At 41.8% G+C, this 27,776-nt stretch overlaps 3 protein-coding genes across 4 annotated transcripts in view; 2 read left to right on the top strand and 1 right to left on the bottom strand.

Annotated features, from left to right (window-relative positions):
* Positions 1-9,993, top strand: part of SLC16A10 (solute carrier family 16 member 10) — a 69,826-nt gene extending 59,833 nt beyond the window's left edge. The window contains exons 4-6 of the mRNA XM_082302925.1: positions 1,540-1,683; positions 3,084-3,312; positions 4,509-9,993. Of these exons, the coding sequence (XP_082159051.1) occupies positions 1,540-1,683; positions 3,084-3,312; positions 4,509-4,744 (609 nt within the window). The 3' untranslated portion in view covers positions 4,745-9,993. The remainder of the gene's footprint in view (positions 1-1,539; positions 1,684-3,083; positions 3,313-4,508) is intronic.
* A 1,467-nt stretch (positions 9,994-11,460) lies between these two features.
* On the top strand, positions 11,461-24,427 carry MFSD4B (major facilitator superfamily domain containing 4B; the record flags this gene model as incomplete). Its single annotated transcript, XM_082276557.1, has 4 exons — positions 11,461-11,817; positions 11,912-12,080; positions 14,712-14,828; positions 19,186-24,427. 4 exons carry the CDS (start codon positions 11,461-11,463, stop codon positions 20,427-20,429), a joined length of 1,887 nt encoding a protein of 628 aa, XP_082132683.1. The 3' UTR covers positions 20,430-24,427.
* A 207-nt stretch (positions 24,428-24,634) lies between these two features.
* Positions 24,635-27,776, bottom strand: part of REV3L (REV3 like, DNA directed polymerase zeta catalytic subunit) — a 117,482-nt gene continuing 114,340 nt past the window's right edge. For both annotated transcript variants that reach the window (XM_082300982.1, XM_082300983.1), the window contains exon 32: positions 24,635-25,759. In XM_082300982.1, coding sequence (XP_082157108.1) covers positions 25,619-25,759 — 141 coding nt within the window. In that variant the 3' untranslated portion in view covers positions 24,635-25,618. The remainder of the gene's footprint in view (positions 25,760-27,776) is intronic.

Raw genomic sequence — 27,776 nt, 5'->3', positions numbered from 1 at the left:
AGAAGTTTTTCTTTAAAACTAGAATAAACCACCTCTTTTCTTTTTTTCTTACAAAATCAGTTATATTGGACAAATTAATATTAGATTCAATAGGCATTCTGTGACATTAAAAAAAAACCCAATAGATTTTATACTTAAGAAAATTGTTCTTACTCAGCAAGTCCTGTTTTCTTGCTGGAAAAACGGGTTTAGCTTGTATATTAACATTCTGGCCAGGAAAGAATCTAGACTATTTTGCTCTGTAAGTATTTACTAAAAATGGAACTTTTTCATTTTATAGATAGGAAATTAAGGGTTCTCTGGTTTTCAGTGATATCAGCCCGTCAGGTTACCTTGTCTCTCAAGTGTTCTTACTACATCTTTACTTAAAATCAGTTTCTTCTGTTTGCTCTTTGACACCTCTGAGCTTTTACTTGTTTTACTTTTCTTGTTCGGAACTACTTACGAGCACAGAGATTGCAGGACTGTGCAAATGATCTTCTAGTGCCCACTTTGTCATATTTGGTATTGCCAAGCATGTTCCAAAAAGCAATAGTGTAAAAAATCTCTTGTGGATAATTTTCTGGTCTTTGGGGTTGATTAAAAAACCACCCCCCCCCACCCCCCCGCAAAAAAAACCCAAAACAAAACAACAAACCACCATAAAGACAACAACAAAACCAAAAAAGCCCACAAACAAAAACCACTGTGGAAGTAGAGAGAATATTAAAAAAATCCAAATCCATCAAGCCAGTCTGGTGATACATATATATTTTTTTTTAACATGACTTGTAAAGTTGAAAGTACTGACACTGGTAGTTCATCCTGTTGTGGTTGATGGCCTGCTGCCAGGAGCATCGATCAGTTGCTTTAGTTCTTCAGGCCGAAGTGGCTGGTAAATTATTCTTCTGTGTTCATTGCTGCTGTAGCTGCACCCTCTCGTGGCAGTGAGTGCTTGCTGTTGTGTTTGGAACTGCAGCTGGTTTCTGCCTCTCTTCCTCCTTGCCCCTGGACATTATGGATGTTGGGATGAGACATTCTGGAGGGCCTCTTCTACTTGCACTGTCTGGTCTCCAGCTCTCTGCTGCTTGCTCCTGCCCTGAGCTATGTTGCAAGTGTGGTAGCCTGTGTGTCTGTCTTCATGCACAGAGCAGCACTGCAGTGATTTCCATTAATCACTCAGTCCTGCACACCTGAGAGAGCCCCAGTCAGGGAAGCAACAGCCCGTGGGGCTTCTGTGTTACTTTGAATCTATGGCTAGTAAATTAAGAGTGGTTGGAGAGAACACTTTGGTTGTTTTTGCTTTTTTTTGTATTAAAGCCTTCTTGTTTTCCTGAATTAAGTTCATTAATTGTGGTTAAAGCAACAACACATTTCAGATTGTTTTTATTGTACTGCACTAAATACTGCATTTTAAAATCTGTAAAAGCAGAGTAAGTCAGATGCCCATTTGTAGCTGAGTTTGTAAGTCTGAGATTGACAGATTACTTCTATTTGACTCAAGTTTTCCAAGGTCTATCTTTTAACTCTAAAGCAAAATTATTTTCTCTTTTAAAACAGATGAATCATGTAAAAGACAGATTTGGTGACAGTGTGCCAGAAGAAGTGCTTCTGCTATGTCTGGGCATTACTTCAGGTGTTGGCAGATTGGTCTTTGGCAGAGTTGCAGATTATATTCCTGGTGCAAAAAAAATTTATTTACAGGTATGTCTTTATTGTTTCTATATTCCTTCAGAACTGTGTATTCTGAAGGATTTGGTTTTGGGTACTGTTAATACGTAAGCAGAATTAACCGATTGGAGATTCAAATTTGGGAAGTTTCAAAACTCTAGGAAACTCAGTGTATGGTTTTTGATACTAGGAGCCTTTGGTGCAAAGTTCATGAATCTGTGATTTTTGTTTTTAGTGCTAAGAGAATGTCTGTTTCCTGCCGGCTGTTTTCAGCTGGAAATGAAAGAAATTACTGATCATTAGCATGTGAGTGAGAACCTTTGGGGATTCTCTAGGTTCTGCTTTCTCTGCTTTATTGCCTGATTTCATAATGGTTGTAGAAAGGGGACAAAATTAACCCATGTTTCTCTATTAAGGATTTTGGATATCTTGATCTTTGACAGGCACTAATTTGGTGTCAAATGTGTTCTACGTGTAGTACACCAGGGGTATGGCCATGGGAATTTGAGGCGCTTAGTTGAGGAGATTTTGCAGAAGGAGTCCTGGCTTCTGGAAATGCTGAAGCTTGGAGATGACGGGGGATATACGTTTCTTTCTCTCCACGCTTATAAATGATATTTTTTGCGAAACTAGCAGTGTTAGTGTGGGATTTTGGAAGAGCTTAGAGCTCACTTTCATGTTGGCAGCCATGAGGTGATCTCCATGTGGTCTCTTAAAATGAATAGCAAGGGAGACATCTTGTGGGGATTGTCTGCACTGCATTATGGAAATAAAAAATTCTTAGGAAAGAACTACCTTTCTGCTGGAGTATTTGTTACCATGAAGAAATTTAGATTGCCTGGTGTTTTATTGTGGTTAGGTGGGACATTGATTTCCAATGCTGAAACATGGATGGTGCACAGGCAAAACTCTTTTGTTTTCTTTTTAATTTTGCTGAAAGACAGTTTTATTCCTTTATCTAAAACAAATAAATAATCTCAGGTTATATTAGAAAATCTCTGTAAGTATGCAATGACTACACCAATGTATCAGGATATTTTTTTAATAGAAAAATTGTAATGTTTTCTCTTCTGTTGAATACAAGCATCTTGAAAAAACTGCTCATAATACTGATATTTTTACTTAAAACAGTGACCTTACACAAATGAGAGAGAATGACCTTACACAATCACTGTAGGATGATGGATTACAAGTGCATTTTCAAAGCTTCCAAAATGGGTAGTGGGATTTCTTTGCCTGTCATGAGTTATATGTGTTTGTTTTATCTTGTTATGTAACTTCTGATGGTGGTAATCCATGGAGACTGATTATTTTAAAGTAAATACAGGCAGACAGTTTAATTCACTGCTAATGTAAGGAAGTTCATCTGGTCCCTTACGATTTGCAAATTTGGTGCAATGTGTTTTTGTATTTTTTTCCTTGTTCATATTTAGGTGGCCTCATTCTTTTTTATTGGGCTTATGTCTATGATGATTCCTCTGTGCAATGTCTTTGGAGCTCTTGTTGCTGTCTGTCTCTTCATGGGTCTGTTTGATGGGTGCTTCATTTGCATTATGGCTCCGATTGCCTTCGAGCTCGTTGGGGCCCAGGATGTCTCCCAGGCCATTGGATTTCTGCTTGGACTCATGTCAGTGCCTATGACAGTTGGTCCACCCATTGCAGGTGAGTGTAGACAGGGTTTGTAGGTGTAAATGTTACCATGTTTGCACGGCCGTGTTTCCCATTCCTGCATCATGTGCAGAGCACTGATGTTGAAGTTTTCTCGTGTGTGCTTGAGAAGATACAGTGAATTTAACTGCTGCTCATGGGTTGTTAATTTACTTCGCTCTTCAAAGTTTGCTCAGTCTTTTTCATTGTTATGCAGGTATGAAACATTCCTCAAAATAAAAATAGATAGGTTTCCAGTTGGATTTAGGACCTGACATTTTTTGTGCTGTGTAAGTGATGGCCTATTGGTTGCTTGTGTTAGAGGGGCTCCAAATTAAAATCTAAAATTTAACTGGATTCCAAAATTTGCTCATGTTAAAACCATTGTGAGAATAAAGGCTCTGGTCTATTTAATTGCTCCTCATGCGTAGGATCGCTGGCTTTATTCATTCTTTGGTGGGAGACTGACAAAGTACAGGTTTTGAAGATGAAAACTTGGAAGTTCTTGGGAGGTAGAAATAGCTAAAGCTGTATTCCTCACCACTGATGATTTTCAGTGGTAATTTACCCTGAAGTCTGGTGAGTGCTACTGAAAGGTACTTCATAAGATGTAATTGAACTATGCAGCATTATAAAGGACAAAATTTTAAAACTGGAACAGCGCAGAGTAGGTGCTTCCTGATCTGGATATACTGTTACAGCTATTAATACTTAAATAGAATTTGACTAATGGGAGGAATTTGGAGAGAGCAATTAGAGTGAATTATTGGAAAACACATTTTTTAATAAGAGGCTATGAGGGATGCAATAAATGGAGCATATCTAGAATTAGAGGAATGGGCATATTGATCAAAGGTAACTGTTACCAAAAGAGGGAGAGTTTCTGTAAGTCATGGCAAGATACAAGTGCTGGAGAAGCTCAGATGAGCAACTTTCAAATAGGAAAGATGGTGCATGTTTTTAGTGGATGGTAATTAAGCAATTTTTAGTTGGTTGAGAGGTGACATACTGAGCTCTTCATTACTGCTCCAGATCAACTCTGGAATACCTTTCTACCTACATGTACACCTCTGTTTGGCCATCAGGTTGTCAGGCTCTAGTGGTTTATAATCTGTGCCAGCTCTTGGGTTTCTGCATCTGAAGCCACGACCTGGTTTTTGTAGATTCCTGAGGCCCCTTTATTTATGAGTGGTAACTTCGTGCCTTTCCAGGTTTGCTGCGGGATAAGCTTGGCACCTATGATGTAGCATTTTACCTGGCTGGAGTCCCTCCCCTCGTTGGAGGAGCTATTTTGTGTTTCATCCCCTGGGTCCATGAACGGCAGAAGTTGAAAGAGAGAGCAAAACCTGTTGATGGAGAAACTACTGAGAAAATGCTGGAAAATGAAAGCACTTTGGTGTCAGACACGACAGAAAAGCCAGTCAAAGAACTGGATTCTGGCCTTTGATGCCTCTTTTTTTTTTTCCCTGTACCATCCGACCTCCTCCTACTGAAGCTAGATTTCTACTTTTTGGCTGAAGATATTATACGATACTGAAGAAGTCTTGAACTATTGCTCAAATTGCAAAACTGCTACAAGAATCTTTTATACCATTGAACTTTTTGGACAAGTCTTTAAATTTGATTTCAAGCCACATTTTCAAGATATTTGAAGTTTTGTAGCTTTAGTGTGTACGAGTGTAGTGATTCTGTGTGTGAAGAGAATATTTTTCTAATCCATCAGAACTGATTTCTGGAAATGTGAAAGCTGTTTTTCCTCACTGACCCGGGATTCTTCAATGGTACCTATGATCCATCCACTGCAGGCACACCCCTGGGTGTTCATATTGGATGATGTAGTAGCTCTTATGACTGATCTGTTTTTTGAAGTTTCTCATGCTGTTTACAGTCTTTTATAATTCTCTATCATGAACACAAATATGCATCTTTTTGCCAAAATGATTTTTTCATTAGAAAGCTAAATTATTAAACAACTGTTGAAACACTCACTTGTTTGCATTCACCTTTCACAGTAACCCAGACAAAGAACATTAAGGATGGCATTTCTGATGGGCTCAGGTTTTGAATATGGGCAAACCAAGCTCCAAGTGCAAACACGTTCAGAAGTAAAGCTGCTGAATAATAGAATTTTTTTTATTATTATTATTATTTGGTGAAGGCAATGCCTTTAAGGTGTATGTGTATAAATCTTTTTTCAGCCAAAACTCAGAGTAGTAGATAGTTTTGAAACTGTACTGATTAATTCTTTGGAGCAGTATTGTGAATTAGACTAAATTTCAAATTATTCTGTTGTACTTGTTAGGATTTCTTTTTTTGTTGTTCTTAAAACCAAGACAGCTTTAAAGGATACATTCTAAGTGCAATACCAAGTTGTTTTTAAAGTGGAAATATACACGAGCTATTAAAACAACATTCAGCAATTAAAGATTTTTGCACTAAGTGAACATGCAGGTTTATTACAGGTCTTTATAGCTGTGCTCATTTGCCTGTAGGTTATATGGCTCCATATTTTATTCAAATATAAATAAATGTCTTTGCATGTCCTATTTCTTGCTTAACATCTTAAATGTCCCCATTGCTTTTGTATTCTTAGGTATTATGCACTGTTTGTCAAGCAAGTAACTTCTTTTTCTGAAAAATGTTTAAAAGCATAATACTTAGAGATGAAAACACTGCTTTTCAGTTTATCGTAAAACACTTCTAATCACATTGCTTATCCATGGAAATGGTTCAGCAATCACTGGAATACGTAGTCATTCTTTATTTCAGGTCCATTTAATACCATTTAATATCCATTCAATGATTTTTGTTGCCTCATTTAAAACTGTCATAGTAAAGAGTAAACTAAATGTGATCTGGACAAAATGCATATTTAAGTGCTTTTTTTAATAAGTAACTGTTCTTGTTCTTTACATAAACCATGGAGGCATACTGTTTTGCTTTTTTTAAATTATAACCTTTATTGTTTTTTCTATTTTCATTCTTCTTTTTCCAGTGTTGTAGTAAATTGCTCAGAAAACCCATACAAAACAGCAATACTATTGCATTTAATGTTTACATCTAGCAACTGGCAGAAGTTCTTTAAATATAATCAAGCTAAGCATCCTAATTACTGTAGACCAAAGCTCAGATTTCTTTATATAGCAGAATTTCAATCCCTACTTTGCATGAATGAGGTCTAAAAGAATTGAATCTTAAAATGTTAGAAAGACACATGTGGAGGGACTTGGAGGTGTGTGTGGGGGGGGTGGTGAATAAAGCCAGTCTGTAAAACCGAGGTCCCTTCAGGTTCATTGGAACTTGTGCTTTGGCACATTGTAAGTACTTCTAAAATAGGCATTAAAATATACATAGTAGTGTTAATTAAAATTACTGCCTTCATTACAAAAGTGATGCTGACAGCCAATGCTGCTCTTGTCTGGAGTGTTTCTGTAGAACGTGATATTCAGTATTATTTTCCATTTGGGCAATGCAGAAGGTGGTGTTGGCTAAGTGTGGTAAAAGACTCCTGTTTCTTGTTGTTCTGTAATGGAAAATTAGTGTTAATCACAGATCTTGCATTTCATGTGTTTTTAGTCCTGAGTTTTATACCAAAAACAAAGCTGCTGCTTTTTTTTATCACTGGTGCAATTTGAATGATTGTGACCAGGTATCTTGGTGTGTATTATGGCATCTTCCCAACGTGCTGCTCTGTATCTCTGTAAATTATCTGGGAGAGTATAGAAAATAATTGTTCTTAAGTTTTACAAATGACACAGAAATGGTATAACAATAGTGCGGATTAATTATTGCCATGCTGTTTTAAAAAAATAAAAATCCAAACTCTCATATTTGAGTAACTAAAATTGCATAAAATTTATAAAAATCCCGAAAACAACAAACCAAAAAACTACAAAAACCATGACTTCATGAGGAGGGTACAATGACTAATTGTTTAGGAGTGATTCCTATGGTAAAACCAGCTACTGAGTGGGATGTTGGATGAGAGGGAAGCAGAGTTAGGGGTAAGGAAGCTCTGCTAGTGTGATGATGTCGGAATAACAAACCCATTTCTGATTCCAGTGCTTGTTTTGCAGCAATGCTAGAATTGGAAAGGCTTTTCAGAGGAGATAAAGCAAATTACTGCATAAGAACTCTGTTAGCATCCTTTCTGTTGGCTTGTATCTGTGGGGGAAATGTCCAGTAGCAAATGCTCTTTTCTGGACAAAAGCATAAGGTGTTTGTGTCCTAAGGCTAGGTAAGATGAAAAACAAGCTCAAATTGTTTGTGCTGAGGCTGACCAACCACTGAGAAACTTATTGAGAGATACTAGATTCTGTATGCCTTGAGGGTTTTAAAAATGAGGTTAGATGACACTCTTTAAAAAAACGCAAATAAATCCCCAAACTAACTAAAACATGAGAAACCCTACACAAATAGCAACTATTTAGTAAATTTATTTTTTAAAATATTGAATATTGCAAAAGTGGAGAAAAGGACTGAATATTCAATTTTATTTTAATGGAATAAATGTAAATAAGATTTTGTAACAATTTATTTTTAGGTGTGAAAACCTGTTCATGGGAAACCTGCTGAAATCCTATTTTGATGACTCAAATCATGCCAGATTTAATCTTGTTGTGGGTAGATTCTAACATTAAAACAGTAGCTTAATTCAAGAAGACCCTTAAATCATTCTAATATATCTCTCTCTTGAGAGCAGTTTGAGTACCTTCCATAGACATTATTCTCCTATCCTATAAACATAGTAATTATCTTTTCATTGAATGTTCTCAGGATAAATCTTTGGAAGAAGATGAGTAGAAAGAGTTTCACTTAAAATGGCAGCGTGACATTTCCAGTCCTACCTGATGCTGTCATTTAATACACCAGATCTTGAAACCAATACTAATTTTGAGCAAGGTTTGATTGGTTTAATACCTTTTCAGTAGGTATGAGATCCTTTTGATCTTGAGAAAACTGTTCAGCAAAGAGTCTGAAATAATGGAAACCCTTTGGGTTCTTATTTACATCTCAGCTATGCAACAGTATCCAATGTATAACTAAAAAAGTACTGTTGGATTTGTCCTGGCTGTTTTTGAACACCTGTACAAGTCTCAAACCCGGACTTCAAATTATAACGTAGTTAGAATTTCTTGCATCCAGGTCTTTGTTCAGCATTAGCATTTAAATTATTTTTCTAATTTTATTTCCAGTGACCATTTATTGTCCCTGAAAATTGCTCCCACAAGTCAAAGATGCTACAGCTGTTCTGTGGCCTTTCTTCAGGGTGTATTTGGCATCAGATGAGGTAGACAAACTGACACTGTTCTCCTTTGGCACTTCATGCATAATGTCTGGGCATATACATTCCCTCCTCCCTGCAGAGACACTGGATTGTCAAACTGATGCCCCCCACATTGGATATGGGTGGTACTTTCCAGCCTTCCCTGGATGAAACCCTTGAGCAGCCACAGCCTGGCAGAGCAGGCAGGTTTTGGAGCGGTGGGAGGTGTGAGGTTGGGTCACCCTTACTGGAGGCAGCTCTCGCAGGTACCGGATGGACGCTTTGATCGAAGGCTCGTGGTGTAAAAAAAGGGACGCTGCCATTGAAAAGCAGAAGTGCCCTGCTGAGTTCCTTGCCTCAGGCAGTACATGCCAAAGGGACAGGAGGTACTTCCTTGCAGCTCCAGAGGGAGTATGTCACGTTGGGAATCAGTGCTACAATCCTTCAGGTCATCCATATGGGTTGGCTTAAGCAGCTGGGTTCTCCCTGTGCTGGCACGGGGGGCAGTTCCCTCCCTTGCTGCTTGCAGAGGGGCTCAGCTGGGCCCTCTGAGCAGGGAGCAGAGGTGATGCCTGGTCTGGGGTCTGGATTCCCCTTTGGAGAGCTGGAAGTGTTACAGAAGTCAGAAAGGACCCTCTGCTATTAAGTGTGTGTGAATGTATCTATAAATACAATGTATTTTGGCCAGGGTGTGCACAAATGTTCTGCATTTCCCTAGGGGAGGTGTAGTACTGGAATGTGAGAGATGGCTGAGGAGAAATGAACCCTTTCTTTGTGTGTCTCCCTGTTGACAAGCCCAGCACCATTAGAGTTCCAGCCAGCCAGTGAGTTTCTAGTCATGTAAACTTTGGCATATGTGCAGTATGCCTTCTAGTCTGTATATATGGTGTCAACAGTTGTAATGTTTTGGAAGTGCATATGCTAAGATTAGAGTGATTTTATACCAAAATGTTTGCTAATATTGACAACACTGACATGTTTAAGCATCTTTATAGACATCATATTTTGTATGTTGTTTTTGATATTAAAGGATACATGTTTTGCTAGCCTTAACTCCAGTTTTTCAAGTTCTGCTTTGTTAGAAGGTAAAAAATGTATGTTTAATGTTTTTCATGGTGCTAAAGTAACTGTGATTAGTCTCAAATTATTCAGAATAAAGATGGTAGTTCTTAAGTGCTCCATTTGTTACTGCATGCATCGTTTTTAGTCTTAGTCTTGTGTAAAATTTATCATTTTGAGAAATAATTCTATCTTGTATTCTGATTGTTTTTTAATCTAGTGTGCAGACTTTTATACAAAAGTCTTTACAGCTTTTATTGCCACTGAGGTCTGACTGAAATGTCCCCATTACATTTGCTCCTAAATTAATATATGGTGCAACCCATTCCATTCTGATTGCACTGACAATCCATTTTAAGACTAATGATTTATAAACCTAAACTACTGAGTTGCTTGTTTCTGAAAAATTTATCTTCTCTATTTTCCATTCTGGAGCTTAATATCAAACTTGCAGAAACACCTCCATTCACAAAAGGCAGAAGGCAAATTGAGGGAGGGAGGGAAACTGTGGTAAAATAAGCTTGAGTGGTGTTTCAAAAGAATTCTGATTTTGCTTCATGAACTGCTAGTGTAATTCAGTGGGACCTTTAATCATTTACTGGCCTGCTGCCAATTTCCCTTTGACTTACCTTGGCAGTATGAAACATGAAGTGTTTCCTCATTGACAGCTTCAGTAAGTCCCAGGAATTCATTCACCTTTCCTTTGTACTAGGGCCAAATATTTAAGTTCTTTAATAAATATATCTGATGATATGGGTGAAATATTTCCTTTTCACCTGGGGTTATTCTCTAGGCTGCTTGTAGTTCAAATTAAAATTTGAAAAAGATGCCCAAAACCTTTATAAGTGTCTGGGTGCTGTTGCCATTTGTACACTCTCAACGTACAAAGCTTCTTTGTAGGTGTGTAAGACAACAATGAGGAGAAGCCTGGGGAAGACATTTCAAATATTGCTGTACCTTTTTCATGAAGCTGTTTTTATAACGTGGCAAAATACTAACATCTAGAAATGTGGTTTGACTTGTGTATGACTACTATTATTTTGTAGTTGACATTATTTTATCTGGAATTGTCTCTACCACTGGACCTATGACCAGAAGCTCAGCAGTGTTCTGCAGATATGTCACGGTTCAGACTCTGCACTCTTGCAAAGGTACGAATGTGGGATCGATCAGGTTTAAATGTTATCAGGCAGTGTTATTTGTAGCAAGCAACTACTCTTTTTTTTTTTTTTTTTTTTTTTTTTTTTAAATGCCTGAATGTGCCCAGGCTCTCCTGAACAGGAAGGTACTTGCAACATGCTTGCCAGTGCCAGGAGAAACGGCAATGGGTTGCTCCCTGTCCATGCTCTGTTATACCCCAGTATCTCTTTGTTATGAACAACTCACAAAACAAAGCAGTGCAGTTTGGAATCATCTTTTGAGTTGTTTGTGATGCTTAAACTTACCAGGTATGGTGAAACTCAGAGCCTTTCTTACAGGGAGCAGCACCTCAGTGCCAGACAGGGAGCATGAACGGAGACTTTCTGCACAGCCTGTGAGCTGCTCCACGTGAGTGGTGGGAATTTATGTAGTTTTAATACTTAGTACTTTTAGTACCGGGCATGTTTTAATACCTGTCCTTAGGAGAGCCAGCAGCTTTCTCTCTCTTGAGAAGCTTTATTAGTGTGACATAACAGTCTTTGTAGAACACAAAGATCTTTTATGATCTCTTGTCTGAAAGGTCGAGTGCAGTTTGAGTGATAACACAGATTCAAGTAATAAATGCTGGTTTATAAAGGCACATCTCCAGGCACTGTGGCACAGGCTTGCAGCGGTGTGGAGTGCCAGCGGCCCTGGGCATGTCGCTCCCCAGCGCCGAGCCCCGTTCCCAAGAGGAGCCCCCGGCGGAGGGGGAGGCGGTGTCGTCCCCCGGGGCCGAGCCCGGCGCTCCTCCCGCTCCTCTTCCCGATCCTCCGCCCGCTCCTCCCAGCGCCGTGCGCGGGGCGGGGCAGCGCTCCCCGGGCCCGGAGCGGCCCTCGGAGCCGGCGGCGGGAGCCATGGCCGAGGCCGAGCGGCAGCTGCATGTCCGCTTCATCGAGCCGCGGGAGGCCGAGGGCGCGGCCGGGGGCGGCGGCTGGCGCTGCGGGCGAGGCGCGGACGGGGCCGCGCTGCGCTGGTGCATCACCGGGGTGCTCTGCGCCTCCTTCCTGGGGCTGGTGAGTGAATGAGCGAGGGCGGTCCGGGGGCTGCGGGGGGCGGTGCGGACCCTTCCCTGGGACGGGCGAGGTGACCCCGCACTCTGCCCTGCAGGGGATGAGCATCGCGGTGCTGGGTCCCACCTTCCCCAACCTGGCCGCCAACGTCCGCAAGAACGTCAGCGACATCTACTACATCTTCGTGGGCCGGTCCCTGGGCTACCTGGGTGGGTCGGTGCTCGGCGGGGTGCTCTTCGACTGCATGAACGCCACTCTGCTGCTCGGTGAGTGCTGCCCCGCCGGACACTGTCCGGGGCAACTTGGGCTTCTCCCCAGCGATAGCAGCCCCAGAGCGAGATGTGTCACCTTTGCGGAGCGGTGCCGAGCCCTGGGAACGGGAGGGCCCGTGGGCTGTGGTGCTGCTCGCCCCAGATCCCCGCGGATGCGGTGCCGCTCGCTGCCGCCATGTTCCGCCCGGTCTGATTCCTGACACCGCGGGCGCCGGGCGCTGCTGCTGCGCGGCACCGCTGCCAAGAGCCCGGGCCCGCCGGGCACACCAGCAGCGGGAACGGCATTGAACTGACAAAATCTGCGTGGATTGACCTAAGGCTGCCTTTGCCTTGCACTGGACAACTGGACTTTTTTTAGTTTGTATCGAGTAATGTGCACAGTGTAGGCACTCTTGGAACATACAGGCTTCTGTAGTGACACTCTACAAAACGTGAAACAGGAAGATGTGTTTGGGCTGTCGTGTGTGCAGCAGAAACCTCCAGCAGCCACGCTGAGCCGCATTTCTATGGGGGGAGCTTTCTCAAACCCTTCCCTTACTTAACACTCATCAGTCACGATCATCTTCGTGTACTGGACAAAAGTCTGTGGATTTTGACTGGAGGGTCTTAGCCAAATTTTAACTTATTTAAAGTGGGAAACATTAATTACTGTCTGTAATGGTGAGAACATTTAAACTGTAGGAACCACAGTTGATGATCTTTACAGTTTTCTGGACTTGTGGAAACTTGCTCCTGTAGGAGCACAGGACCAGCTTTGTCCAGGCAGAGCGGGGCTGCTCAGCCGTGAGGGTGCCAGGAGCCAAACTCAACATCCAGAAAGGAGGGGCTCCTTTTAGAGTTGTGTTAGTGTCTCATTCCCGCAGAGATTCTCAGAACACACCTAAAACAGCAGAAGCCCTTTCAAGTGCCTTTGTGCTCTAAATTAGGGATTAAAACATATACCAGGGCTTGCTCTTTTTTTCCTCCTTTGTTCAGGGAACTGTGCCTCCCTTAAGGACCGTGCTATAATCACATGGTCAGTCCATAGAAAATGAGAAGATCCCACTTTCCACTGTTCTAAGATACCTGTACCCAGTCTCCCCTCTGTAATTTGCTCCAGAACACCTGCAGAGTGGGTTTCCTTTAGCCTCCTCCTTGTGCACCTGACAAGGCCAGAGTTGCCTGTGTCTCACATTTGAGACTTTACCTTCTGTAATGGAATCAGTACACACCTGTAGAAGTGCACGTTAACTTGAAATAGTTTAGTATTTCCTTCTTTCCCTGAGGATAGCTGTGAACAATGTTAGGGAAATGATGGATCTCCTAATTCTTTCAAATTTGGTAGTGCTTATGGCAAGACCACAGTTTGAACCACTGAACCTGTTCTCATTTTTATCATCTGGGTGCTGCCTGTAAGAGATTTTGGCTTGTGTAGTTTTACCTCCCATGTCTCAACTGCTGGAACTCTGCTACAAAGAAAAACTCTATACTGAGGAAAAATTGAAAACATCATCTTTGTCAAGGAAACTTTTAAGTGCCAATCTTCAGGTGTGGAGCTGAAGTGGACAACTGAGCACTTGCTGAGAAGTTACTTTCCAGGTCTCAGTGGGGCACTTGAGGAGCTGTACTTAATACAGCCCATCTCTAGTGTTTTCTTCACACAGCTCAGCACGCACACCTTCCAAAATGTTTTGAGGCTTGTAGGCCAAGTATCTTGCTAGGACTTTCGGGTTCTGGACATTGCTGGTTTTGTTTGGAATTAACCTAAATTCTTAATTACATCAGCCCCCATTGATCTTTTATGTGTCTGCTGCATCTGTGATCATGCATTGATTTGAAAAATAATACAGACAGCTGAACAAGCTTTCTAATAACCTAATACTGTCTGTTCAAGATATTAATTGCAGGTAATTTTTAAATGGAGGTAATTATAAGCACAGAATTGAACTGCTGAACTTCCTCCCAAATGGTAATAGAAGCAATTTCCATCTGCTAAAAAATATTTTTTGAAATGCCATGTTGTAAGTGTAGCTAACTAATACAGTTAATGAATTGCTGCTAAATTTATTATGAGAAATTTTGTAGTTCTGTCTAGAACTCCAGAGATCCATTGGAATACACCCCTCATGTGAGAACAGACTATAAATGAAAGTCAGCATCTTTATGTGGAGGTCACTTGTGGACAAGGTACATTTACTTTATAGTATTTTAAGAGCTTAATGATTTGGGTTCTTTTAAAAATAGAGCCAAATTATATGTTGTGCAGTTCTCAGAGGATAGACTTGATACTGTTTCAACCCATGTTTTACTGGTTTTGTAGTGAAGTCACATTTCTAAAGCAGAAATTTCCAGAAGACTTCTTAATGTCCTAGCAGGAGCTGCTGCTCCCTTTACTTTAGCCAAACAGGTTTGTCATGCAGGGCTTATATCTTGATGAAATTCCTTTTTTTTCCAAATGGAAAATGATCTGTTGAACTTTCTAGCTGCTACTGCGAACCATGGATTGAGATATTTAGATTGCATCACTTATTAGGATTATTTGTAACTTCAATAATCATGAATTTATTTGTATTTCTTGGTCTTCTGTGTTATTTAAATGGAAACTGTAGTATGTGAGTTATTTGTTTTGTTTTTTAACCTTTCCAGCATTATCCATGCTTGCAACAACAGCTGGTCTTTATGGGATACCCTGGTGTAAGGAATCCCTGCTATTAACAATCTTGATGTCAGTTATTGGAGGTTCCATGGGAATTCTGGACACAGGTAAGGGACCCTGTGTGGTCTGACTGTTCTTTCACCAAAATAATTGGAAACTTCAAGCATACCAAAACAGTTGCTGGTTTTTCTTGTGATACATCCTGAATTAAAAAAGGGGAGCTGTTTCACCTGGCTGTGATTCTTGGATTAATCTGGTCCTGAGGCTTCCAGTGTTTGTGTGGGTATGACAGGCCTCCCTTTAAGGGATTGGGGAGTGGGTATGTCTTGCTTCACAAGATCAGTTTGCATTTCAGTGGGTCATTACAAGCAGAGGAGTGCCCTGTTCTCTTTAAGCAGTGTTTTCTTTAAATTACTCATCTACAGGAAGCTGGTCAGGATATTCATTAGCATTAGTTGGGCGTAAGTCCTGAGCAAAGCCCTGGTGTTTGAGAGAGGGATTCTTAGAGCTGCTGTTGGAAGAATTGCCCACCTACAGCTGGCTCAGCAGCAGCTGGGGATTCACAGCACCATGGCACCCATCTCCCTGAATTAAGGGATATTTTCCACCTTTGGCCAGCCATGCTTAGGTGGCTGGGAATACAAATCTGTTCTGTCCTCCAGATTGTAGTTCTGTGGCATGTGCATACTGCAAATGGCCTGGGCAAAAAAAACCCCCAAACCCAGCACTTTTTCTGGAAAGCTGTTCAAACCCAGTTTCTTAGCAGAGGCTTATTATTGGAGGAAGATGATGTCAGAGGTCTTTTCCAACCTAAATGATTCTATGATCCTGAGATGTGTTGGTGAAGTTGCAGAGAAAATGTCTACAGGTGTGGTCAGAAAGGTCAGTTACACTGGGGGTATGAAAAATGAACTCCCACAGAAATGAGTCCCCTGGGCACAGCTTAGAAAAGGTGGGTTACGGATGGCTGCCTTTAGCAGGCACTTTGCATCAGGAGGCAAGGCCACAGCAAGGGATTTGGGCACGCTTAAGACACCTGGGAAACGCTGGCATACTTGCACACAGAGATTAGGAAATGCCCAAAAGTACATCAGTGAGCAGAGTGTTCTGGCATTGCTGTAGCACGTGATGGTGAAGCAATCCCAGGCAGCCACTCCTGGCACCTCTCTCTCGAGATCCCAGCAGTGTGTGCTGAGTGCTGCCCTACTGCAGGGGACTGTGGATGCTAACTAACCAGCAAGATACTACTGGAGCTGGTTAATCACCTTCAGGGCAGGGTTATTTCTGAGAAAGAGCTGACTCATGTGTTAGCTTAGCCACCCAAACAGCTCTGGAAGCATCCCAGCCAAGGCCTGGCTGTGGTGGCTTGGCTGGTTGGCAACACAGAGGAATGTTGGATGCACATGTGAACTGTCTGCCTTAATTCTGTGGGGTTTGAGGGAGCTCTGCTAAGATGTAAAAGAGCATGGCACAGGATCCAGTAGTGAAGAGATGGTTTTGCATGGCACTTGGTTTAAAAATTCTTTGTATGGGAAAATCTTGTCAGCTCATGGTAAAAATACCTTCAGTGGGTGTACTACTTGGATCAGACCTCAGAGGCAGGGAGACTTCCCAGCCCGAGCAGGAGCAGCAGAAGAAACTCTGAGCAAGACAGTAAACCAAAGCTGAATTGATTTGGAAGAGTGCTGAGCAACAAGGGCTGCTGTACTGGAGCACAGGAATGTGACTGCTGTTTTGTTTTCCTGCATTCTTCTGAGGGACTACTTCAAAACACCTGTGGTGGTTTGACACTGGTTAGGCACCAGCACCACGAAATCTATTTGCCTCTGCTATAGTTAAGCAGAGAAGGGGAAATCGGAACTTCATTTTTATGAGGATTATTGAGGAAAATGGAAAAAACTTCAAGGCAAAACAGGCTCAGACTTAACAGTATAAAGAAGATTTATTACTGGCAGAATTAAAAGTAAAAAGAATAATGAGAAACCAAAGCAAACTTTCAGAACACCTTTCTCTTCCAATACCTCCATCTTTCCACCAAACCATGCAAGGGAAACAAACATGGGGTTTTGGTCAGTGTTTCACTTCTTAAGAGTCTTTTTTTATGTTTAAGGAAAAGAGTTTCTCCTGCTGTGCTGTGGGATTCTTCCCACAGAATATAGTTCCCTGCAAACTTCTCTAGCGTGGTTTCAAAACCTCACGGCAACAGTCTGCCGGAATCTGCTGCAGTGAAAAATCTCTCTCCCATGAATCCTGCAGTCTTCCCACACCACTCTCATGGGTGATAAGAGTCATGGGGGTTTACTCTTTTAAGGATGAGCTACTCCAGCCTGAAAGCAAAGGCTTTCTTCTTCAATCTCTAAAAGCCTTTCACAACATCTGTGAGCTCTGGCATGAGCACTTTTTTCACGAGCTGCACATGGATTTCTGCATCCCTCCCATGTACCTCATCTCATGAACTACAGGGATAAAACAAATTGCTCTATTATAGTCCTCACCAGGGCTTGCAAGGAGAACTTCAGCTCCAGCGCTGGGAGCGCCACCTCTCCCTTCCCCCACTGACCGTGGCACCGCCGTGTTGGCCTCTTCTCAACGTGATCTCCCTTTTCCCTTCTCTCTGACTTGGAAGGAAGTTGGTGTATCTGTTAAGCTGCAGCTGAGAAGTTGATCTTGTTCGGGCTGCTCTCGGCTGCTCACGGCTGCTTTGCAGCTCCGGGTGGTTTTCTCCTGGCGGCTTGGCCCCACGCTGCCATGCCCAGGACGGGCCCCGGGGCTCACCGCCTCGCCACCCCTCAGCAGAGGAGCAGAAACGAAAGGCACTTCTCGCATTTCCTCCTTCTTTAAATATGTGTATCACTGTAGCAGTGCAAGTGGCTCCAGCCTCTCCGTCTCCTGAGGAGAACTCAGACACCCAGCGGTGGCGGTCAGCAACGCAAATTTAGCATGTAACTTTCCGTCATGGTGAGAACCCATGAGTCCCTTGTTCTGTCTTTTGCATGTTTTCCCCTGATTGGTTAATGCTTTCCCCTCCCTCTTTTATGTATGAAGCTATGTATATTAATTTCTCTTCTTTAATATGTATTAGCTCTAGAAAGTTCTTTATTCCTCGACGCCCCATTGGATCCTTCCCTGAGTCCCTCCTATGTGTTGTTCCCATTGGTTCCCTTCCTGTCCACCCCGCCTACTTGTCTCTATCCCACCTGCTGAGATCCCTTTCCCCACCTATTCTGTACCCAGTATAAGATCCCTGGACCCTCCCACCAATTGGCCTCTTTGTCCCTGTCTTTTCACGGGAATACATCTCCGTGGAACACATACAGAGAGTCCCCTCTCTTTACTTCTTTGCCTTCCCTGCGTGCCTGCCTGACAGCGACAGGAAGGTACAGCCCCTTTTGGGTGAGGAGCTCTACCCCGTTTTCATTGTGTGCTGGGCACTGAGTGCCGCCTTCCAGAGGGGTTTCAGCGTTGACCTCCGGGCTTCTTGTGTCAGCAGCGAGGGGTAAAACCCCCTTCTGCCAGCTCCCTGCTGCTGCAAAGCCCCTCACATCACGGAGGTGTTACCAGCTTATTGAACTGATCTGACGACCTGTCCATCAACCACAGGCTCTGTGCTGGTCACAGAAGTTTTTCCAAACTGTTGAACTACCACAGCACCTCCCTGAGATTTTACTCCTATCATTATTGTTGATCTAATGGTGGTGTAGTTTGGTGTTTGCAGCGGTATTGATGTAAACCCTTCTGCTTCTGGAAAGTCATTTGAATGCAGTTGGGGTGGGCCCAGCCCATCAGAAGCAAGTGCTTTGTTATTTTTCCTGGGATGTTGTTTAATGAGGCCTCTGATTCTTAGCACTGGGTGTTGTTGCTTTTGATACTTAAGAGAAATGAGAAGCAGTTAAACTTCCCTTTTAAAAAAGGCTGATAAATGCTGCAAACTGTCAAATATGGTAATTAGAACCATAGACTCATAGGGTCAACTAGGATGGAAAAGACCCTTACGGTCATCGAGTCCAGCCCTTAACCCAGCACTGCTGAGGCCACCCCTAAACCATATCCCTAATGCCACATCCATGTGCGTTTTAAATACCTGCAGGGATGGTGGCATAACCACTTCCTCAGGCAGCCTGTTCTCATGCTTGACAACCCTCTTCCATGAAGAAATTTTTCCTAATACCCCATCTAAACCTCCCCTGGCACAGTTATGTGTGGCCATTGCTGCTGGATTAAGCTGCTGCGTGACTCTTTGTTTTGACTGCTGTGAATACCTTCCTGAAGCTCAAGTAATCACATGGATTTAAGGCAGAATTTCAGTTAACTGCTGTTTTGCACATTGTATTTGCTAAACCTGGCATTATTGTACATTGAATTAGTAATACATGTTATGGTTTGTTTTGTTTTTGTTTTGTTTTTTTTCTTTTAAACAATATCTGGTCTTGGACTAAAATGAATCTTTCTCTCTCTGATCTGCAGGTGGCAATGTAGTGGCACTGAATACCTGGGGATCAGAGGCTGGGCCACACTTGCAGGCTTTGCACTTCAGTTTTGCTGCTGGTGCATTTGCTGCTCCGATCCTGGCTAAAATGGCCTTGGGGGGCTCTGAATCTGAAGAACTTCCAGGGGCTGAAAAGACAAACCAGTCTGTCCTGAAGTCTGTGCCGACAGCATCAGCTGCATCAACTACATCAGCACTGAAAGACCATCATGATGGAGATTTTTTGTGGTCCTATATTATCATAGGGACATACATTCTTTTCATTTCTATCTTCTTTTTTGTTTTGTATTCAAAGGGCAGCTCAGCTCAAGACAAATTGAAGGCTTCTGCACAGAAGAGAGTGCTTGCCAAATACCACTGGCTTCTAGTTGGTCTCCTGTTCTTATTCTTCTTGTTCTATGTGGGAGCAGAGGTCAGTTATGGCTCTTATGTATTTACTTATGCAATGGTCTTTGCTGAGATGAAAGAAAGTGAAGCAGCTGCTTTGAATTCTGTCTTCTGGGGTGCATTTGCCGTGTGCAGAGGAGTGGCGATATTCGGTGCTGCTTTCCTATATCCTGGCACCATGATCCTGATTAGTCTCTTCAGCTCTGCTGCCTCCTCTTCAGCCCTGGCCTTCTTTGCACATTACCGAGCCTTGCTGTGGGCGGGAACTGCCATGTACGGAGCATCCATGGCCACCGTCTTCCCCAGCGGCATTGCCTGGATCGAGCAGTACACGGTCGTTGAGGGGAAATCAGCCTCTCTGTTCGTGGTGGGCGCGGCGCTGGGCGAGATGTGCATTCCTGCCACCGTGGGCTATCTCCAAGGCAGGTTCCACCACGTTCCTGTCCTCACGTACACTGCCTTCATCACTTCTGCAATGACAATCCTGCTCTTCCCCATCATGTACAAACTGGCCAACGTTCCCCAGGAGAATGACTTGAAAGAAGTGAGTGACAGCGAGACCCGGGCAGCTTTGTTGTCAGACTCGAGGCTTACTGAGGATGAGGAGGATGAGGAGGATGTAAGAGAGTGGAATGATGCAGACTTTGAGGTAATAGAAATGAATGACAAACTGAAAAACTCTCTGATGGACACCTCCCATAAGATACCAGGGGACCCTCCAGCTGAAGTCTCTCTCCAGCCCCATCTGGATGATGTATTGGGCAACTCTCCAGTGGTTGCTGGTGGCTCCCCTGGAAGACAAAATGGGAATGTTGACTGGGAGAAGAGTGAATAGAGTCAAAGCTTTTTTTTTTTTTTAATGGAAATGCAGTTGAATTGTAGCTGTTGTCAAGTGGTTCAGGAATCCTTTCAAAGTGGTGCAGAGCTCAGTGTGTTCATTTGCCCAGCCCTTTCTCCTCTTTCGTTTTCAGCCTGCAAGGATGTGTCTTGGAGTGGGAAGGTCCTCAGTGATGTGAATGGGGCAACATGATAACTATATAGGCTATGCCAAAACTGTTAAAACGTAAGAGATGTTTTCTAAATATGAGGCATGCATCCAAGGAAGAGATGCTGTAGTAACTGGGAAGGAAGGGGACTGCTCAGACTACTCAGTTTTTTTGGGGGTGGGTGAAATGTGCAGGTCTGAGGTCCTTTGTCACAAAATGGTTGCATGAGAGAGGAGAGAGATGTGTTATCTGTGATGCTGAACTTTCTTATCTTGTGAAGGAGGAGTGTTTCTACTGTGTTTGAAAATTGTGTGTGATCAGGAGATCAGTTAAAATTTCTGGTGATGCCCAGCAGCTGTAAATTGAATAACCTTTTGGCAAACTATATGAATTTCTGGTTCTGAGACAAAGACAAGAAAAAACTGGAAATTACTTCTTAGGAGTGAAACCATGCCTTTGGGTCATTTAAAAGCAGTTTATGAGAAAGGGCACAAAATGGGTCATTGTTTATCTGCTCAAATGCATAATTCCAACCTACTGAACAGTGGCAACAAATCTAAGTAAAGTATTTGTGATTTTAATTACGGCACTACCACTGAAATCAACAAATGTATGCAGAAGATGATAAATTACTATGTAATCTTAGAATGGTTTGGGTTGGAAAGGACTTTTAAAGATCATCCAGTTCCAACCCCCTGCATGGCAGGGACACCTTCCACTAGACCAGGTTGCTCAGAGCTCCATCCAGACTGACCTTGAAAACTTCCAGGGATGGGGCATCCACAGCTTCTCTGGGCAGCCTATTCCAGTGCCTCACCACCCGCAGAGCAAAGAATTTTTTTCTTGATATCTAATCTAAACCTACTCTCTTACAGTTTGAATCCATTCCCCCTTCTCCTATCACTACATGCTCTTGTAAAAAGTCCCTCTCCATCCTTCTTGCTGGCTCCCTACAGGTAAAAGAGATGGCTTAATATATGGTATTTTTATGCCAGTTGTTTAAATTCAGGTTGTAGCAAATTCTCTGGCTTCTTGTGCCAAGAATTTAACAGGGTAATGTGTTACAATGAAGATCTGAGAAGGAGAGGGAATTACCAGTGAGACAATCCTTTCCAGTATGACTACTTGCTCCTGGTCAGTTGGATTGCTGACACTTGGGTTTTATTTATTTCTTTGGGGGATGGCACAGAGCCTGACTCTTCCTAGCGGAGAAGCCATGGATTATAGGTGTAGGTTTATTGCTGCTAAGCAGGAAGCCCTGGGCAGGCACAGCCATGCCAGGGAGCCCTCCTAGTAAGAGCAAAAAAAAAAAAAAAAAAACAAACCAAAACCTAAACCAGCAGCAAATGGCAAAAATCCGTCTCTGAACAGTAATCTTGTCATTTGTCAACTTGGAACTCCATATTTATTAAGTATTTTTTTAAGTCAGTGTGATCAGAATCTACTCTTGTTTGGGGTTTTTAACTTTGCACTTTTGTTAGTATTTTTCTCACTAAGAGGTTTCATTTAGTAACAAAAGAGCTCTAGGTGTAACATAGCACAGAATCTTAGATGTTCCCTGCATTTCCAGGTCTGCTTCTGTTCCCTCTCTTGTCCTCCAAGTGTGCAACCTAGGCTTGCATGGCTTTTTCCTTTCTGAGGAGTTAGTAAGAAGCCAGAATCAACTTGTGGTGAAAAATGTGTATTTTTTTTGTTTGCACCTTGCCATGTTGCAGGGCCTCCCTCTCCCTCTGCTGCTGGCACTTAAATGCCACTGTGTTATTGCCACATTTCTTCTGTAGCATCTTTTTCCAGCACAATGCATGAACCTGCACTTTAAAATGAAGCCTTGTTTCACTTGTGGCACGAGGGTTCTCTCTGCTTACAGGAAATGGTAAAGGCTTGTAAATGCCAGGCCCAGTCCTGGCCTAGGCACAGGTGACAGGAGTGAGTCCATGTGGCCCTGTGTGCTTAGTTGATTTGACATGGAAGCAAACAGTGTGGTAGGCAGAGGGAGTGGCTGCAATGCAGGCAGCTGGAGCCTGCATTTCATCATTTTTCCTCTTCCCATTTTTCCTCCTGCACGCTGCTCTCTGTGTGTGTGCAAAATAAGGGGGTGTCAGCTGATGGTGAGGACAAATCCCACTGGTGGAGGGGGATGGAGAAGGTGCAGGACATACAATGAAAGATATGGAAACAGCTGGAACTGCAATACCCCCAGCTTCACCTGCGCTGACATTGCTATAAGAAAGCTTCCCCATACCTGAGATCATGTTGCCAGAAGAAAATTATTTAAAGAAAGATACTGGGCAACCAAGAAGCTTCTAAACTCCCCCAGTTCATATGCTAATTTTTGATGAAATTCCAGATCAGAATGTCCTACAAGTACAACTGTTCTCAGGGATAGTTTACATGGACAGTTTAGTTTACATCATTTGCATAATCAAGTACTAAAAACCCCAGAAAATGAAATCAAAGCTGCATTGGGAAATATGCTATAATCTCTTAGATGCTTATCTACTGCATAGATACACACACTTATTTGTGTTTCTGACCAGCGTCTTTCCAGCAAATGTAAAAATATTGCGCAAAACAAAGATTTTTTTTTTCTTTTTTTTTTTTACTGCCTGGATTAACTCCTGTGTGAGTAACTTCAATTCATCCCCCTCCCCTCCTTAAAAAGCAGGAGCCTTGTGTAGTGGGAATGGAGCAGCAGGCTGGAATGCCAAGGTAAGAGCAGCCTTTTCCCACAAATAAAGGATCCAAAAAACAGTGGCTGTAAGACAGTGGAAGTTGAAGCATTATCTGTGTAGAATCACTTTCTACTGATGGGTGGAGACCTTTGCCTGGATGACATCTAAATTTAGACTCATCTTACAGGACCTTGGAGCCTTCAGTGTCTTAGTTCTGGTCTTAAACTTGAACTGGGATAGACTGACAGAAAGTGTTCTCCTTATCCCCTAACCAGCCTTTTAATAGCAGGGGCTGCCCTTGACTGAAAATGAAATGCCTGAAGCAATTAAAGTTTAGAACAAGATCTAGGACATTTCCAATGATGAGTCCAGCTCACAGCAATTTTAGGCACCCTCACTGGTCGAGGCTTTTTTGGTGTTCCTCAAGGCTTGTGTTTAGACAATGAATGTTAGTTTTCACAAGTTTAAATTTCCTTCCCAAGTAAATTGCTTCTTGGCAAATACAGCTGAAATGAGGATCTGTTTACAATGCAGATCTATTTTAAGTTACAGATCCTCCAGAAAGCTTAAGTTCCTTACATGTTAGGAACTGAAATTACTTGGACTAAATGTTTTGCCCTGCTTATGCTAGAAAAGCCATCTCTCTGTTGAGGACAAGAGCTTTAATCCATAGATTAGATACCTGACTTTGATAATCCTCTTTTTGTCCACAAACCCAGGAATGGGTTGAAGATGAGCACTCTGCTTCAGTGTGAAAGGTAACCTCTTGCAGCTGTCATTTAATACTTCATTTATGCCGAGGCACTGCCAAGTGCTGGACTGTACTGCAAGCACTCACACTCCTGGCATTTGCACTTTTATTCTGTACCTGACCAATGCTTGAATGCAAGACCAGGCAAAGTTTTATGCCTTGATGTTTGTTTCTTTTAAGTTACTTTGCATACAAGTGTATCACAATCTGTGGATGTTCTCTTATATATTTAATAGTTTTTATTCTGCTTGGTGTGGATTTTACATTGTACTGTATAATGTGACATTTAATAGACTGACTTGGGTCTTGACTGTAATAAATTCTTATCTGGAGAAGGCACTCAGGTTCCTTGATGTAAATAAAGTTTTGTTCTATTTTTCAAAACTCAGTCCTGTTTTGACTAATGGAAAACTGGAAATGTTTCTCTTCTGGTATGGGGAAGGCCTCCAAGAATTGCTACTGATGTTTTAGATCCAGAAGTTTAAGCTGGATTCTTAACTTTGATTTGAGCAGTCTTGTTTTTACATTACTGTGTGTGTCAGAGAAGGGAAACAAATTGAGGGTAAATATTAAAAAAAGACCCCATAAATTTTTTTACCATATCATTTTATTCAACTTTAATATGGTTTCCATTATTAACTTCTAAAACAAAATGATTTCCAGTTTAGAAAACAATGCACTGACCACATAATTCCTTTTCCATTTTATACAGTTATACAAATATTCTAAATACACATTTTGTCAAGATGGTGGCAAATAAGATTTAACTGTACAGTACGTAAGGAAAGAAAATATTTTAAGCATATTTAGAAGCAATAGAAATGTCTATACAAAACAAGCAAAAATGGAATAAAATTTTATATTTAAAGTATTGCAACAGTCCCACAGGTTTGTAACAAAAATGTCTTTGCACAGTTCCTCACAATGCCCCATTAATAGCTAAAGCAAGACAGCAATTTTTAGAAAATAATGTTTCAAAATGCTACACATGGTACTACTGCTTGCACAGTCTGATCAAAATAACAATCTACTTGGAATCAAGCAAAACTTAGGAGGAGATATACCAACCAACTTTAAAATTATCTGTATAAAAGTCATTGCACATTATTTTACTCAGTTGTTTGAAAAGTAAAAAAGTGTATTTACAAAATATTTCGCAGACAAAATTATAAAGTGAATGGATAATATATAAGTAACACGTCTTGATACTGACAGTTCAAGAACACACACGAATGGTTTTATCGTTTCAAGAGGTTTTCAGTGCTCCTTCCTCCAGGAAGTAAACTTGACTTCTACTTTGAAATGGATTTACAAGATGTTACACAGAGCTATTTCAACATCAGCATTATAAAACAGTATGTTAGAAACATGAAAGGAAGAAGAAATTTGTACATCTTAAAAAGTGAGCTATTCATAGATCAACAAACGGGTTGGGGTTTTTTTTTTTAAATTTAGTTATGATAAGCGTTCTTTGTTCTTCAGATAATAAACCCAACAGCTAAAATGGAAATCCTGGACTAGGTGAGAATTGAAAAAGCACCATGCACAATAGTCTTAGTGTGGTAAACACTGAAGAAAAAAAAAATAGCACCTGGAATCCTGTAACACAGATCATTTAAAACTGGTCAAGCAGCTGGCGGAGATAGGGTGCCTTTGACAGTTCTCTGCTTACTCTGGAGAGCTTGAAAAGTACTGGGCAGTTGAGGGAGACACACTGGATCTGCCGATCAAAGCAGCCTGTGCAGTTCTTGCATATCTGGATTACACGAGAAAAAACAAACCAATTATTTTAAATGACACAAGGGAGGCATAAACCACTAAGGACTGCTAAATCCTCAAGATTGTATCAGCAGAACAGGCACAGCCCTTCTGCACAGAGCTTTTCCCCAACATGGAGGGATCCACAGCAGCTCCCTTCTCTGCTTCAGCCTCTTTGGCTGCTGCCAGACAGCTCATTTGGCTGCTGGTGGGTGGCTGCCAGCATCGCCCACTGAACTGGGCAGAGAGCAACAGCAGGACACTACAGCTCGGGTTTCAATCCTGCTAATTAAGTCCTACTTGAACTTGAAAAATAAGGTAAATAAGTTGACTGGATTTAAGCAGGGCAGTGTGTTCTATTTGTGATAAACTTACTCCCTATAAAAGTTTCCTAGTGAAAAAAGACAAAACTCTTATCCTGCAGTTATTCTCTGCAGAGAAAAGGGACTTTAAATAAATAACTCGTTTCATGATAAGCTTTAATTAGTTTCACCTAATCAGAGTCAATCAATCCCAACAAAGAACAGGCCACATAAGTAGCACTGCTCTCCTTGTTCAAGGAACTACTTGTTAATGCTGGTTCAAAATACCTTTAATGTGAGATACCTGATGGAACAAAATACCAGCAGGCACAGTTTTTCCAAAGGCAGATACCTTTAGAAAAGGAACAGCTCCTGCTTTGCTATTTTATTTTTATCCTTTGCAGCATTTACCACCTCCAACAGTTTTTCCAAAACCTTAGAAATTTGCTTCCAGCCACACCTGTGTTTTGTAACATTAAAAAATTACACAGTTTATCCTATCATTTGCATAGCCTGATCAACAAACCCACATTGTATCCCTTTGCTTTTACAGCTACTTTTCCTTCTTTCCACATTCCGTGCTGATGCCAGGCCTGCATCAGCACCAAATCCCTGCAGACCAGAAACTCAGACTGACAATAGCTGGCGAGGGGCAGCCCTTCCTGGCCAAGTCCCACACGTGGCACCTCAGAGAATACCCGAGTCCTCTGGCCTGAAACTGTGACCAGAAGGAACAGGATTTAAACAGCTGGTTCCAGGTTTGTAATCTCAGAACTACATCTACCCAACCTTCTTCTGAAAGAGGCTGTGGCTGGTTTAAATGCTAGGGACCAAACTAAATGGTACTTGAGACATGTCCTACGTTCAGTTTGTGTAGAGGGGAGAAGTCTATGGTTTTAACCTAGAGCACGTAATTTTTGAGTGCAGTTTAAAATAATGTACAGCTCAGTGTTAGATCAGTTTTCTGCTGGCTCCAGCATGTTTGTAATCTCACAGAGCTAAAAATTTAAGCTGTGAAGGATATATATGCCTTTATATTAAAATAAGAAGATGTTCTTACAGCTGCATCAAACATTGACACTGTCCCAAAAGGATCCCAGGCCTTGCTGAGTTGTTGCATTGTTGGAGGGACAAGAGAATGTTCTAATCAAACTCACTGATCCTTCTGTGGAGCTGATCCAGTCTGCCAAATTCTGATTTATTCCAGAACAAGAGCAATGCAAAGGGTTTAGAGTACCACAGGCAAACTGCAGAACACGCATCTCCTCCCTTACTGCCACTTCCAACACAGATAAGAGCAAATATTACAAAATACAGCAAGAAGTCCACACCTTAGAAATGACATATTTTAGAAGTGAATTACAGTGGGTTTTTAGCAACCCTATGAGAACCTATCAAATCAATGCTTAGATTTAGGAACATTTATATCCCTGACATTCAGACAAGTCTTTAAAATGGTTCATGTGCTAGTGCTAAAAATAAATTTAAACTAAAATATTTATTTATTATAAAATATGACAGTTTGAAAATCAGGTGAGCGTATGCATATGTTTCCACAAGGGGAGGCATTGTGCTTTGCTGTAATATATTCATGAGCACAGTCAGCTACCCTCTTAATTGACTTCTAGCTCAAGGGGAAAAAGCAGCTTGGAAAATTCCTATTGAGAGGAAAGGTAACAAGAAAATCCCCCAACTAAACAACATCCATGTTAC

Source organism: Coloeus monedula (genome assembly GCF_965178545.1).
Source record: "Coloeus monedula genome assembly, chromosome: 2".
Classification (NCBI taxonomy): Eukaryota; Metazoa; Chordata; class Aves; order Passeriformes; family Corvidae; genus Coloeus; species Coloeus monedula.
This window is presented reverse-complemented; position numbering and strand designations above follow the sequence as displayed.